Source organism: Mastigoproctus giganteus, chromosome 2, assembly GCF_048544385.1.
Source record: "Mastigoproctus giganteus isolate SK-2022 chromosome 2, ASM4854438v1, whole genome shotgun sequence".
NCBI lineage: Eukaryota > Metazoa > Arthropoda > Arachnida > Uropygi > Thelyphonidae > Mastigoproctus > Mastigoproctus giganteus.
The window spans coordinates 271881365-271895041 of NC_143576.1; the positions used below are offsets into that span (position 1 = coordinate 271881365).

The following is a 13677-nucleotide window of genomic DNA, read 5'->3' on the forward strand; positions in this document are numbered from 1 at the left end:
ATATCATCATGACAAAAAATGTTCTCACGCTTGCACGGCTTATAACGAGGCGAATTGATGCTCCATCAGTATCCGCATTAATCTCTGGCCCGAAGAGGGCAAGAGGGAAGCACCCCGACTCCTGTCTCCCTCTACTTCTTACGCTGTCAAGCATTGATTCCCTGAGGAACATGTTTCCAGCCAATTGTCTTCGGATCTTCAATAAATTTAGGATCCACCCTGATAGGTTCTGTGAAGACAAGCCCTACAGGAAGGAAATCCTCAAGAACTGTTACCAGATTATGAACCTATAATACTCACCTGCTCCTGGACAGACCTTTTTTTTTTTTTTTTAAACTTGCCTCTTTGTATATGACAAAAATTTCTGTCCTCATGTAATCATGTATATTACTGTATATTTTGTATATTATTGTTTATTTAATCCTGTAAAAGTCTCGGTTCGACCACGAATGTACCCTTGTTTATTGTACATTGTGTTCCTCGCACCTTAGTCTGTATTCACACCCTTCTGGCACAGAGCCGTCCCGGGGTGACCCAAGGTTTCTTGGGAAATAAACTGATTTTAATAATAATAATAAAAGAATGATCTCTGGCTTCAAGTATTTGGTAGAGAAGGCTATCCTAGGCAATTCAGCAGAGTACTCGTCAGATAACTCAAGGAATTGCTCTCTAAGGATAGTTTACATGCAATTGGCGAGTGATCAGATTGGAATCGAAAGTTGCCAGGTAGGAGTTTGATATCTTTTAAGTTGTGGAAGATTAGGTCCAGCGCTTGACACGCTCTAGTTGGTTGCGTCACTAACCGTGTAAGGTTAAAGGCCCGAAGAGTGGCCTCAAGGCCCTCAAGAGCATTCCCATGCTTGGGCAGTGGCAAGTTAAAGTCACCTGCTACAACAGTTGGAATTTTAGGCATTAAGTTGGTTGCTAACCACGTGAGCAGCTCCGCTCACGTGGTTGATTTTAATTTCAGGAAATAAGAAAAAAAAACAGTTTCTTGGGGTTGGGTCGTTCTCATGTTAAGTGTCACACGTTGAAGGTGATGGACTGTTCAGTGATTGTGAAGAGATGACCGCCACTGTTCCATTCGCTGGTAAGATGATCCACAGTTTCTGGTTTTTTGCTGTGGAATTCGAGTAGACGTCTGCTCTCCAACTTCCTCTGTAGGCTCCACTTCAGATGTTGCGCCGATGTGTCCACAGGAGGCACGTTGTCACCGCTTCTTGTGTGCTTCAACTTGTAAATGACGGCCTTGGCCGCAATGAATAGGAAGGTGGTGTGTGCTGTTTGCTCAGAGTGAAGTAGGTACCAGTAGTCCTCCTGAGTGTGGGCGTGGTTGCAGGCAAGTTATGCTGCATCCAAAGCGTATTTGACGAGTTCCTTGTTCACAGCGCATGCCAGGTATATGTGTTCCAGGGTACCTATGGTGGCGCAGAAGAGGCAGTAGTTTGAGGAGCGTAACCCGAAGATTTGTAACTTGACTGGCGTGGGAAGGATGTTGTGCCACAGTCTCCACTGGATGTCTGCGTCCGATTTGGAACATTTCGTCCTGTACGGAAGATTCCACTGAAAGTGTGATGGTGGCTAGGGTGAGTGGAGAGGGGTGCAGGGACAGCTTGGCAGGTGGATGACGGGAAAATCGTGGTTGCATGGCGAGACATGATTAGCTGATAGACATTTTTTGGAAGGTGCAGGAGACAGAGGTACCGTGTCTTCTGGTGATGTGATGGCGAAGGTTGGTGTAGGCGAGGATCCAGTGACATTTCTAATCCCTTTAGTTGTAGTGATGTCTGGAAGAGCTTGTGTGATGGCTGATTTTAGATGTATGTGTTGCTGCTTTGCATTAATGGTTTTAATGGGCAAATCTTCTGATCCTTTCCATTCAAGGCTTGGTGTCAGGAGGTCGCCTATGGTTCTTATTCCTGCCTAGTTCCACGTAGGGAAGAAGAGAATATCATCATTTGCAGGGTCTATTATTCTTTTATTGTAGAAGAGCAGTTCTGAAACTATTCCGGGAAGGGATGTTCTCTCAGGATTATGGCGAAGGTTTAGCTTTTTCCAGCGGTATAGTGCGTCTTTATAAAACGGCGGTAGTTTGAGTGGTACTGGTGCCATGTCCATTCTCAATATTGTTGAAAGGGATAGTCCTCTAGTGGCTGTTGCTAGTAGTTTATCCGTAGTGTTGGAATCTGCGTATTTTGTTTGCAGCGTCTTAAGAAGAAAGGTGATCCGGAATGCTGTGATTTTGTCGTCAAAAGAGACCAACCCTTAACCCCCGTGAGTAAGTGGTTGGCTAAGTTTGGAGTAGGACATCCAGTTGGTTTTGTTCCAAAGGAAGCTTCGGACAGATGCCTGGATTTGGTGGAGGAAGTCAGCAGGTGGAGTGAGAATTTTGAAGGTGTGCCAGAGAACGCTTGCCGCCATATGATTGACCACAAGCACTCTCCCTCTCAGCGAAGATGTGGCGCACACGCTTCTCCATCTCCCGAGTACTTTGTTGAAACGACTCAGCAGTTCGGGCCAGTTCTTCTGGGAGAAAAGGAGGGTATTGCCGAGGTACACACCTAGGTATTTCTGTCCCTCGCTGGACCATGTGCCTTGGATGGGGGAGTCGGTTCTAGTTTTCCAGTTGCCAGCCCACAGGCCGCTGGCCTTACAGTGGTTGAGGTTTGCGCCTGATGCTTGAGCATAAAGATCATGAGCCTTTTGAATGACTTCAAATTCGCTCTCGTGTCGTATTGCAATTGTGACGTCATCTGCGTATGCTGAGTAGGTTATATTTAGGTGGGGTTCTGGTAGCAGCGTTCGTCGGGATTGTACACTGGTGGCAATTTTATTTAGGAATGGTTCTATGGCAATTGCATAGAGTTGTCCAGAGAGTGGGCAGCCTTGTTTTATTCCTCTGGAATTCGGAAAGTGGCAGGTGAGCTGGTTGTTGAGTTTCAGGCAGAATTTGGCCTCCTTTTATAGCAGATGGATTGTTCCGATGATGTAAGGTCCCTATCCAAAGGCTTTCAAGGTTTGAAATAGGTAGCTGTGTTCTACGCTGTCGAATGCCTTTTTCTGGTCAAGGCTAATTAGTGCTAGGAATTCTCTTTGGCTGTTCGCAGTGGAGAGGAGGTCTCGGATCAGATGTAGATTGTCGTCAATCGATCTTCCAGGTACAGAGCATGTTTGTTGGTGATCGATGATATCAGGGAGAGTGACTTTTAATCTATTGGCGATGGCTTTGGAAATGATTTTACAGTCCGTATTCATTAAGGAAATCGGGCGCCAGTTTTGTAAATTGGTGCGATCTCCTTTCTTGGGAATCAGTCGAGCGACAGAGGTGGTGACCGAAGCTGGTAGTCCATGGAACTGAGCTTCTTCAAGCATTTCAAAGAGTAGCACTCCGAGTTGATCCCAAAACGTTTGGAAGAATTCAGAAGTCAGTCCGTCCAGACCTGGTGATTTATTTTTGGAAAGGACTTTGCATGCTGCTGTTAGTTCTTGTAGGGTGATTTGTTTCTCCATACTGCATTGGGCCGTATGGGAGATTTTTTTAAGTCCTGAAAGGATTTCCTCCGTTGCCTTTGTAGAGGTTTCTTGAGAACTGTAAATTTCTCTATAAAATCTTGTTACTTCAGAGAAGATTTCCTCTGGGTCTTCAGTGATGTTTCTGTTTTGCAGCTGAATGGCAGTGATGGTGGTTGATTTCTAATGTCTGCTTTCTAATGAGAAAAAGTATTTGGTCGGGGCATCAGATAGATTTATGTGGGTGTATCTTGATCTGAGCAGGGCGCCTTTTGCAGAGTGTTCTAAGTGGGTTTGTATGGCTTGTAGTGTTGACTGATAGGTCTGACTATCAGATGGGAGATTTTTTAGCCTTTGCTCAAGTTGATAGAGGTTATTACGCTTTTGTTGACTTTTCTGATGGCTGTAGGTTTGCGAGAATGATTTCAGTTTACTTTTAAATCTAGGCCACCACGTCTTCATGGGTTCCAATCTGTCTTTGGATTGGGCAAGGTTGGATATCAGGTCTTGCAGCTTAGAAATGTATTCCTTGTCTTGAAGAAGGCTATTGTTGAACATCCAATAAGCACCTCCACTTTTGTAGTGATTGGGTGAGAAAGAGCTGTAATTTGATAAAGGAGTGAACTGAGATATAAGATGGCAAATGTGTGATGCTTCTGACCAGGGGGATGGTGTGTTTTGGGATGTAATATCTGTCCATTCGGGCTTGGTAAGGTAGTCTTTCAGATGCTTTATTTGCTGATCTCCAGGTGTAGGACTTTTCTTCTGGGTGCTGGTGTCTAAATACGTCGACCAGTTCATTGTTGTTTATCTAGGCCTGCAGGTTATTGATTAATGTTGTGCGGTGCTCAGTGCATCGTGCTCTGTCCATTTTTGGGTCAGGAGTGCAGTTGAAGTCGCCAGCAAGACTGTTGTGTTCTTGATCTATAGTAGAGATGTGGCTTTGTATGAAGTTGGTTATTTGAATAGCATGTCTGTCTTGCTGTGGCATGTAGATGTTAAAAAGGTGCAGGGTTTCCTTCTGGGGTGTATCCAGGTGGGCGTAAATTGCGTAGCCAGCGATCTCTGCTATCACATTGAGCTTGCAGGCGGACTTTTGATGAAGGCCGATACTCACTCCTGCCCCATGATGTTGTTGTGTTGGAGAATGATGAAATACATATGACCAATCTGTCCATTTCAAGGATGGCCTTGTGTCTGTTTTAATATTTGTTTCTTGTAGGAAGAGTAGGTCGGCATGATGTCGTTGGACCTGGTGAAGGATCAGCTTATTGCGCAATGGAGAGGAGCATCCTCTTGCATTAAGTGATAGCATGCTAAGGGTCAGCATTATCTGCAGGAATAAAGATAAGGGTTTTGCAAGTTTTGGGGCGGTTAACATCCTGATTGATGATATTGCTGTTCAAGCCCGTTAATCAAGTAGTACAGGCGTTTGGATCTATTCACATCTGCTCTGTCTTTCTTTCCTTTTAGTTTGGAACGCAGACCCGTAAGTTGTGAGATCAGCTCGGGTATGTTAGAGGTGAACTTCAGAGTTGTCACCAGCTTCTGTGGGGAGCCGCGTTCTTCCCGTAGAAAGGATCGTAGTTTCTCCACAGTTAAAGGACCTTTCGTGTAAGGAAACTCGTTTTCCTCGTCTTCTGAAGCACTTGAATCGTGAGAATCACAGTTGGTCTCTTCTTCAGTGCCCAGAAATTCGGGTTCTTCTTCATTTGGATCGTGAGTGATTTGTAGCTGTTTATTTATTTCCATACTTGGTGGTATGATGGACTTATTTGAGATCTGACCGTTTATCTTCTGTGGTGTTCTGTATTTATTTTCGTCGCCCCTGTTGTTTTTGTTAGCGGTTTGCTCTTTTCCTGCCGCCGTGTGTGTTGTCTTCTTCTGTTTTGTGGCTTTGGACGTGGAATGCCTTGGGGGTTGATTCCGAGATAAAACTCTTGTTTCGGTTGGTCGGTCTCCTGAAGAGATTGCGTCCTGGTCTTGTGTGGTCTTTGAATTTTCTTTTTCTGAAGAGTTTGTTGTGGGAAGCATCTCAGACTGTTTGACAGTTTCTTCAGCATCCCCATTATCTCCAACAGTCAGCTCGCTTTGTGCATCTGGCCTGACCCAGGTTGGTGCCGCCTGAATTTCGGTATTACTTTCAGAAGAGTTAGAGATATGCGGGCAGTTTTTCCTGATGTGACCCTCTTCGTGGCAGAAGAAACATTGTGAGGAAATGGAGGTAAAGAAGGTGTAAATTATTCCGTTTAGATCGGTGTTGATGAGTTTTGGGATGTTTTCTGCGTCATTGTTGGCGAAGTGCGTAAGTGCTTGCCTGCGGAAGTTTTTTATATGCGAAAATTCCGATTTCGTGGTTGCTGCAGAGAGTGTGCGCATTTTCCCGGTAACTGATCCGTATTTGGATAAAATCCCTCTCAGAAATTGATGAGGGATTTCAGTTGGGGGGGGGGCGTTTGAAATTGTAACTTTCGTTGGTGCTAAGGCAATTGGCGCCGCTTCTAGGTGATGAAGACCGATGTATTCCATTTTGCAGGATAGTTTGCGCCCATGAGGGGTGGCTGAAATACACCTGCACAGTTCCAGCCACACAGGATGCGTGGGTAATATTTTTCGGTGGTACTTTCTCCGCGATCGCTGTAAGGTACTGCTCTAGGGGAGTGTTTTCCTTGGTAGCGAAAATTACTGTTCCATTTTTCCCGGGAAGTAATAGCGGTTGCTACATTTGTAAGAACGTTGTTCGACCGCATGTGTACTATTGTTGGTCGCGAGAGAGGGGTTTTTGCTGTCGTCAAGCATAATCCATTAGATACGGTATTAGCATAAGTGTTAACAGTTGCTGACCTTTTGGACCTTGAGGTATTGGACCTGTTGTCGCAGGATGTGGCTTCCAATATCTTGGTCACTGCTGGCAGTAGCAGTAGGTTCCGTTGCTGTGGTTGTTTGACCTTCGCTGGCCATAGCTGGAGGCAATAGATGGAATGGGTGGGGGGTGGAATAAGCCGTTACTGGAATGTCCAGCTTTCCATATCTAAAGTTAAAAATTAAAAATCTAACCTAAGTCAAACTCCGCTAATTCTGGACACGCGAATTTATTATTACTCGAAAGTTCTTCCGAAGAGGAATCGAAATATGTAAGTCTTGACTAGGGGTTCTCGCAGACAAACGTCAAAGGGACAAATGGGGCAGGAGCTCAAAGGCACGTGTCCGATCCGTGTATAGAGCACATACTGTTCTTGGGCCCACAGATATCCTGATTGTCAGCTCTGGATGTCTTCTTATTATTTTAACCAAGATGCACAAAAGGCTTCTACTTACAAAACACGTGACTAATAAGCAGGCGATCAACTCAATTCGTATCGATGTGAATGTAATGTACAGCGGGGCAGTCAAGCAACGGCAAGTCTCTTTTTAAGCCTTAACTTATAGTGCCTGATATATACATAAGCAATATGGCTGTCATCACTAAGCAGCGATCCCCATGGCAACAAAATAAATATATACATTACAGTATATATATTTATAACACCCAACACTGTAACCTTTTGAACACTACATATACAACTCTTCATACACTAAAGTCCTGACGTCGTCATAAAAGGGCGGCGCCCAAATTTTACTTTTCCCTCCTATTTTTCGCGTCCACGAAGTCTATTGGCTGGTTAATTGGAGGAGACAGTATAGCAGCTATTCCAAAACTAAAAATATTTATTATAGGCAAAGCCAAAGATAGACAGAGAGAGAGAGAGAGAGAGAGAGAGAGAGAGAGAGAGAGAGAGAGAGAGAGAGAGAGAAAAATACAAGCACATTAGCGTATTTATTTATTTATTAAATCTGTTTATTGCTTTGCTCAAGAACCCCAACTCCCCTGGACGGCAGTAAGCTATGGCAGTTAATACAAGGAGCATTGAAGTTGATTTTACTCAGGATATCAGATGCTTCATAACTTGAATCATGAACGTTAACAGGCTTTGGCAAATTAATATTTGCAGCAGTAGGAGTATTGAGGCCGGTGGAAGATGAAGATCTGGTCTCAATACTAAGGGTATCGTCAGGTAATACGGAATTCTTGTTCATTTTGAGAATATTAGTTTCAAGGGTAGAGCCAGAGTTCTTCCTAGCTTCCTTAAGTAGTAAGACATAATTGACGTAAGATTTTTAATTTGGACGTTGATGCCAGAAATTGCAGCCAGCCTGTTGATTATTTAATATTGTTTTTATGCTACGAATTTCTGTGCATAGCTCATAATTTCCTTCATTGAGTGTATTAGAATCAGATTTTTCAGTATGAGGTACACTGATTAGCTGAGTTTGATGCAGGATTTTCTTCATAGTATTGAAGAGTAGTTCCTGGAATTCATTTGATTGTAGAATAGAAAAGGTTGGATTCTGAGTTTCAGTAGGGAAGGAGTTAGCGCTGAGAGCAGAGACACATGTGTTTGAGTTGATGCATCTGAAAGGTGATGCGACCCCGGAGACAACAAGCAGAGATTAGGGGCTTCTTCCACGTAAGGATCAGTATTTCTAGTTATTGGCATAATATTTGACTCAAGTGAACTAGAGTAGGACATTTCTAGTTCATTATGTGGACATTTCCAGTTCATCATTACGTCTCCAGTTCAAACAGTTTTCTGTCATGGAAAGCCTTGTCGAGGCAATTTTCCATCTGGTAGTGTTCTTCGGTCATTACTGTAGATTTGTATGTGTCCGTTGGCTTCTGGCGTCTGTATATATATGCTGCTTTATCCAGATCGATGGCTAGATTGTTGATCAAATTTACCGCGTTTCCCTGGAACATGCGTCTCAAGCTTTTGAGGATGTTGAAACTAATACTGAGTTGAAGCCTTGCGTCCACTTGATTTCTTCCGGCAATGCGGGGAGTTTTTATCAGGTCAGTAATATCAGGAGCATCACGAGGAGTTGAACCACTGTCACTTCAGCGCATGTACTTCTGTACCTTCGCTCTTGACCATTCTATTCGGCTGCCCCGGCCTTTGTTGTAGAGTTTATTCAATTAATTGCAGAATTTATTCGAGTACTGATGTGATTAATGAAAGTTTGTTGCTCATTTCTGACTAATTATTTTATTGTTTTCCGCACACAGTCGAGAACCAGATGATTCAGTGCTGTCCCCACACGAACGACACACATCCTCAGTGCCTCCCCATCATCCTGCCACGTGACGATCCGTTCTACTCCCGGTTCGGTCAGACCTGCTTGAATTTCTTGAGATCGGCTCCGTGTCCACTCTGCACTCTGGGTAAGTATTTGATTTAAAAACAATAAGTAAATAATATTTATTGCAGAACTGCCCACCATGGCACAACGTGCCAGCAGCATTTAGCCGTCAGGGGTGTGCGTTGTCCGATTTCTTTCCAGTCTTTGCGCTCTCCATCACATCCAAACGGACGCTCCGGGGGGGTTACACTATCGGCGCACGCGCTGTGGACCAGAAAGAGATGACAGATTTACATTTCGTTCAATACTCTCCGGTCATCAAAAAGAATGGAAATGGGTCAGAAGGTGCATTCCCATTCTGACGACCACGTATTTCTGACCAGACAGAAACATCGCCTACAAAAAAAGAATTTTCCCCTCTACCTTTCATTGAAACGTCCAATACATTCTGCACATCATACGTTTCAAGTTTTTCCGAAATACAAAAAACAATTCCCTTCTCTTCAGGCAGGGAATTCTTTTCTCTTCCCTTCTCTTCACGAAGCAATATCAGAAATATTGCTTCGTCTGCATCTATAAAACTGAATTTTCTCTTTTCTTCTCGACATTACTCTTCTTCTGAACAGCTGTTTGCTCAGTATCTCAAATCTGTCATACCATTGAATATCGTTCAGACATCTGGGACGGTGGAAGAACGATATTCAAGCCATAACCTCTCTCTCTCTCAGGCTTCCAGACTCCATTTAGTTAGGTTAATTAATGACTCATCTGTAACAGTCTCTGCGCTCTCTGTCTCATAGGCGTTCTGCTTTTGCTGCACGCCTTTTGTATAGATAATTGGCTTCTATAACTCTCTCTCCCTCTCTCTCTCTCTTCCCCATCAGTCCGAATACGGGCCGCAACCTTTTACTGTCCAACAATCTACAGATATTCAAGTCTAATATCAACAAGTAAATTCTTTCATCTTCTCAACCTTCAGCCCACGCACAATACTAATTATTACGGGTTCTAATATCTTTAATAATAATAATTGAGATTATCATGCGAGATAGTGGTAAACAGGTTTTCAAAATCGAACATATGATATCTAGATTACCATCATTAATCTTTAAATCATCATCATTAAAAAATATCCTAAGTTTTTAACAATTATTTTGAGATGAGATTTCAGTCTCTTTTGGGACATTTTTGTGCACCCATTTCTAGAGGAAGTAATCAACCTTGAACGTAAAAATGATTTATGAAATTTGGGAATCCCACACACCAATGGGAAATTAACATTATAATTTTTTATTTTTTTAAATTTTAGCTTTTTGTGCAGTGATAGCAATTTTAGTAACAGTATTAGCAGTGACAATAATAGAAGAAAGTTTATAAAGAATCAACTAAGAAAAAAAAAAAACTTTCCACGTCACCTGTCCATCCCCTCCAATCCTTTTTCTAGTTCTTACATGAATTAATTCAAACTACTCACTGTCACAACACATGGAGGTTTGTTCCAACAATCAGCTGTACACTGGCTAAAGGCAAACTTCCGCAAATCTATCTTGCAGCCATCCTTCCTCAATTTGATCTTATGTCACCTAGTTGGTGTGGTCTGAGTAACAGGGAGAATTCCGTCAACACTGAGCTTGCTTAATCCATTCAAACCTTAAACGCCTGAATCAGGTCACCTCGCGGGTATCTAGTCTCCAGGCGCTGCAAACAGTAGAACTGAACCTTTCTTGGGAAGAGCAACCGTTTGTTTCCCTCTTCAGCCTCGTTGCGTTGTACACATTGTCGTGTGTTACAGAACACTGTAAAGGCCAGAGATTTAAAAGTGCATGGATGTAGTTAAGTGTAGTGTCGTGTACCCAGGTACACCTGCAATTTAAGAAAGTACCTAACCTCGAAATCAATGTAACTCACCACAACTGACAACACAGGGACATTCATGTGCTCTTGTGGAGGACTCGGGGTTTCTCCCATTAGCCGCTATTGCACTTCTTGTGTTGAAGTGTCATGATTATTATTATTATTATTATTATCTGTTTATTTCCATAAGGAAACCACCCCGGGACGGCAAAGTGCCAGGAGGGTGCTAAGTACATATCAGGATACAAGATACTACGTGCAGTGGGTTATATATACTGAACACGTAGTCTCGTCCCGAAATATTATATACACATTCTATGTTTAATATATACGGTATTTACACATTAATGATTCTGTACATACATTATACAACTCATATATTTACAATTCACTAATAATTCCATCTATAACTTACATATTAACATAACTGTTACAGAAGGTATATTTTTCCAGTCAACAAATTATTATTGTTCCTAAAGCAGAAGGCTTCACTTTTCTTCACAATTCTTTGGTACTTTGCAGCCGATTCATATTTCGGTAAGTCTGTACGAATCCTGGAAGATCTCTTTCCGGTATGTTGCATCCTCACACAGTTTTTCGGCATCTATGTGCAGAGAGTTAAACATTTTTGCTGCATTTGATGGGAAGAATCTTTGCAGGCTACTAAGATTGTTCAGGACTGAACGCAGTGGATTATTTAGTTCTCCGCAACGTCTAGCAGTGGCACGCGGTTTGACTAGAATATTATCCAGGACTGGAGCATCTACTCTGCCTGTGAGCATTTGTGCGAGAGTGTGTATGTTTCTGTTAATTGTCCTCTGCATCCAGGGTGTGATGTTAAGGTTTGAGTAGAGAATGGCCCTTGAGATAGTAAAAGGGTGGCCAGCAACTCTGTTAAGCCATCGCAAGAACCAGTACTCGATCCCAAGGACGGACTTATAATGTGAATCTGGAGCCGAAGACCAGATTTGCGAGGCATACATTGCAATTGGCAGGACCAAGTACACATTAAAATGTACTTGGTCGCTAGTTGAGGATCCCTAATTCCTACCAGTTCCTGTCTAATAGCCCATAAAGCGGCGAATATTTTTGTCTTCATATGGGCGAAGTGTTGAGCAAAGGTGAGTCTGTCATCCCACTTAAGACACTGGTCCAGGTGAGAGTGCACTTTTTCCACACTAGACCCGTTCACAGAGATCGAGATGTTATTTTTATTCTGCTTGTAAGTTATGGTCATTTGGGCAGACTTCTGTGCATTAATACGGAGCCCGATGCAATCCAGGTAGCTCTCAAATTCTCGGATTGTGCTATTTGCCATCTGACAAATACCTTCTGCTGATTCATGGTCTTTGGAAGTGATGAAGAATTTTACATCGTCAGCATATGTTATAAAATTGTAGTACCGTGCAAGAAACGGCTCCAGGGCGGCCGCGAAGAGAGTAGCCGAAAGAACTCCCCCTTGTGGCACTCCTCGCGAGAAGGTAAAGCAAGATTGTAGCTTTTGGTGCTTAACAGTAAGTTTTCTATGTTCTAACAGGCTGCTTATTATAGTTAACAAATTTCCTCTTACATTAAAATAATTCTTTAAAATCGCAATGAGCGCTGGAATTGAGAAGTTGTCGTAGGCTGCGGAGATATCCAAAAAAATAATATCGATTTGCTTTTTCTCATTTAGTGCTTTCTGCACGCAAAAAAGGGTTTCCAGTAAGTTTGTTACTGTTGATCTACCCGAAATAACTGAGTGCAAATGTGGTGGTCTATGGCTGAAGCAGTGTTGATTGATGGTGGGAAGCAGTGCTTTTTCGAATACCTTCTGTAGGGTGCAACTAACAGAAATTGGTCTGTAATCCTTAGACAATTTTGGGTGTTTAATCTTTGGTATTGGGGTTACAATGTAATTTTTCCAGGCTTGCGGGAAAGCTCCTGACCTGATGATTTCCTGATAGATGTGCAGTAATAGATCTATTATAAATGGGCTACTTATCTTAAGGATGAACATTGGAAATTTGTCTGGTCCAACAGTGGCCTTATTGGGCAGATCGTTGATTGCTTTCATTACGCTCTCTTTGGTGATTTGTATTTCACTCAAAGGAGGTCTTGTTGGTTCCTCTATTGCCGAATAGTTTCGCTTGTTTAAATCTTTCAGGAATTCAAAAATTTTGTTACCATTATCAGTGTTCTCAATTTGATTCAGTCCATGCAGGTTACCAAAAGTGTTATTAGTCCATTCCTTGAAAATGCATTCGGTCATATTCTCTGTGCTATTTCTATTGCTAGTAATTCTTTTTGCTCTTTTTAGTTTATTATGAACAACAGTGCAGTGTGCCTGTCGTTTTGCTTTGATGAAATGTGCTCTTTCTTTCTTATAACGAATGTAATCGGCAGGATGACCCGTTCTTTGCCATTTTCTCTACAGTTTTTGCTTCCTGAGGAAACTTGCTTTCAGTTGTGGGTTAAACCATTCTTTTGTTCTCTCAGATATTTTGATTTCTTTTGCTGCTCCTTCCAATGCTGTTTGGTATAGCTTTTTAGTGATCATTTCTAAAGCTTCGTCTACCGGCTTTTCTTGCAGGTCATTCCAGTTGTAACTAGTCAGGTGACTGAGAATGACCTCTGCATTAATATACTTCACGGAGAAAAGATACTTACTTTGCTTTTCCCAGTTCGTGTGGTTACCTTGCTCGTATTTGTGTATCTTCAGTGCTGCTTCTATTTCAATGGGATTGTGGTCCGACTTAAATTTTATGCAGTTTTGCGCTAGCCTTATGTCTAAGGAACTATGATACAACAGGTCAAGTTGCTGCATTCCCCTTGTCACTGGTGTCGGAAGCTGCGTTAAGCGCAGTGCACCCAATGTAGCATCCAGCTCTTTCTTGGCCTCCCTGTGTTTCGGAAGAGGCAAATTAAAATCTCCCGCTATTATTGTGTCGACTGATGGCTTTAGATTTGCAGCAAGCCAAGCATAGAGTTCGTTTCTTGTCTCCTCTGTGTGCTCAGGTGGGAGGTATATGATGCATATCTGTATTTTCACGTGCTCTTTTGAAAAGGTAACGCAAATCCCTTCAAAATTATTTGAATTGGTTTTTCGTTCTCTTATAGGCTGGTATTTATTTTGATAGCAAATTATAACTCCCC

At 42.5% G+C, this 13677-nt stretch overlaps 1 protein-coding gene across 1 annotated transcript in view; it reads left to right on the top strand.

Moving 5' to 3' along the window:
• The window catches only part of LOC150090473 (immunomodulatory peroxidase-like), a 400214-nt gene that overhangs the window by 223500 nt on the left and 163037 nt on the right, over window positions 1-13677 (top strand). The window contains exon 6 of the mRNA XM_090390327.1: window positions 8615-8770. Within this exon, the coding sequence (XP_090246453.1) occupies window positions 8615-8770 (156 nt within the window). The remainder of the gene's footprint in view (window positions 1-8614; window positions 8771-13677) is intronic.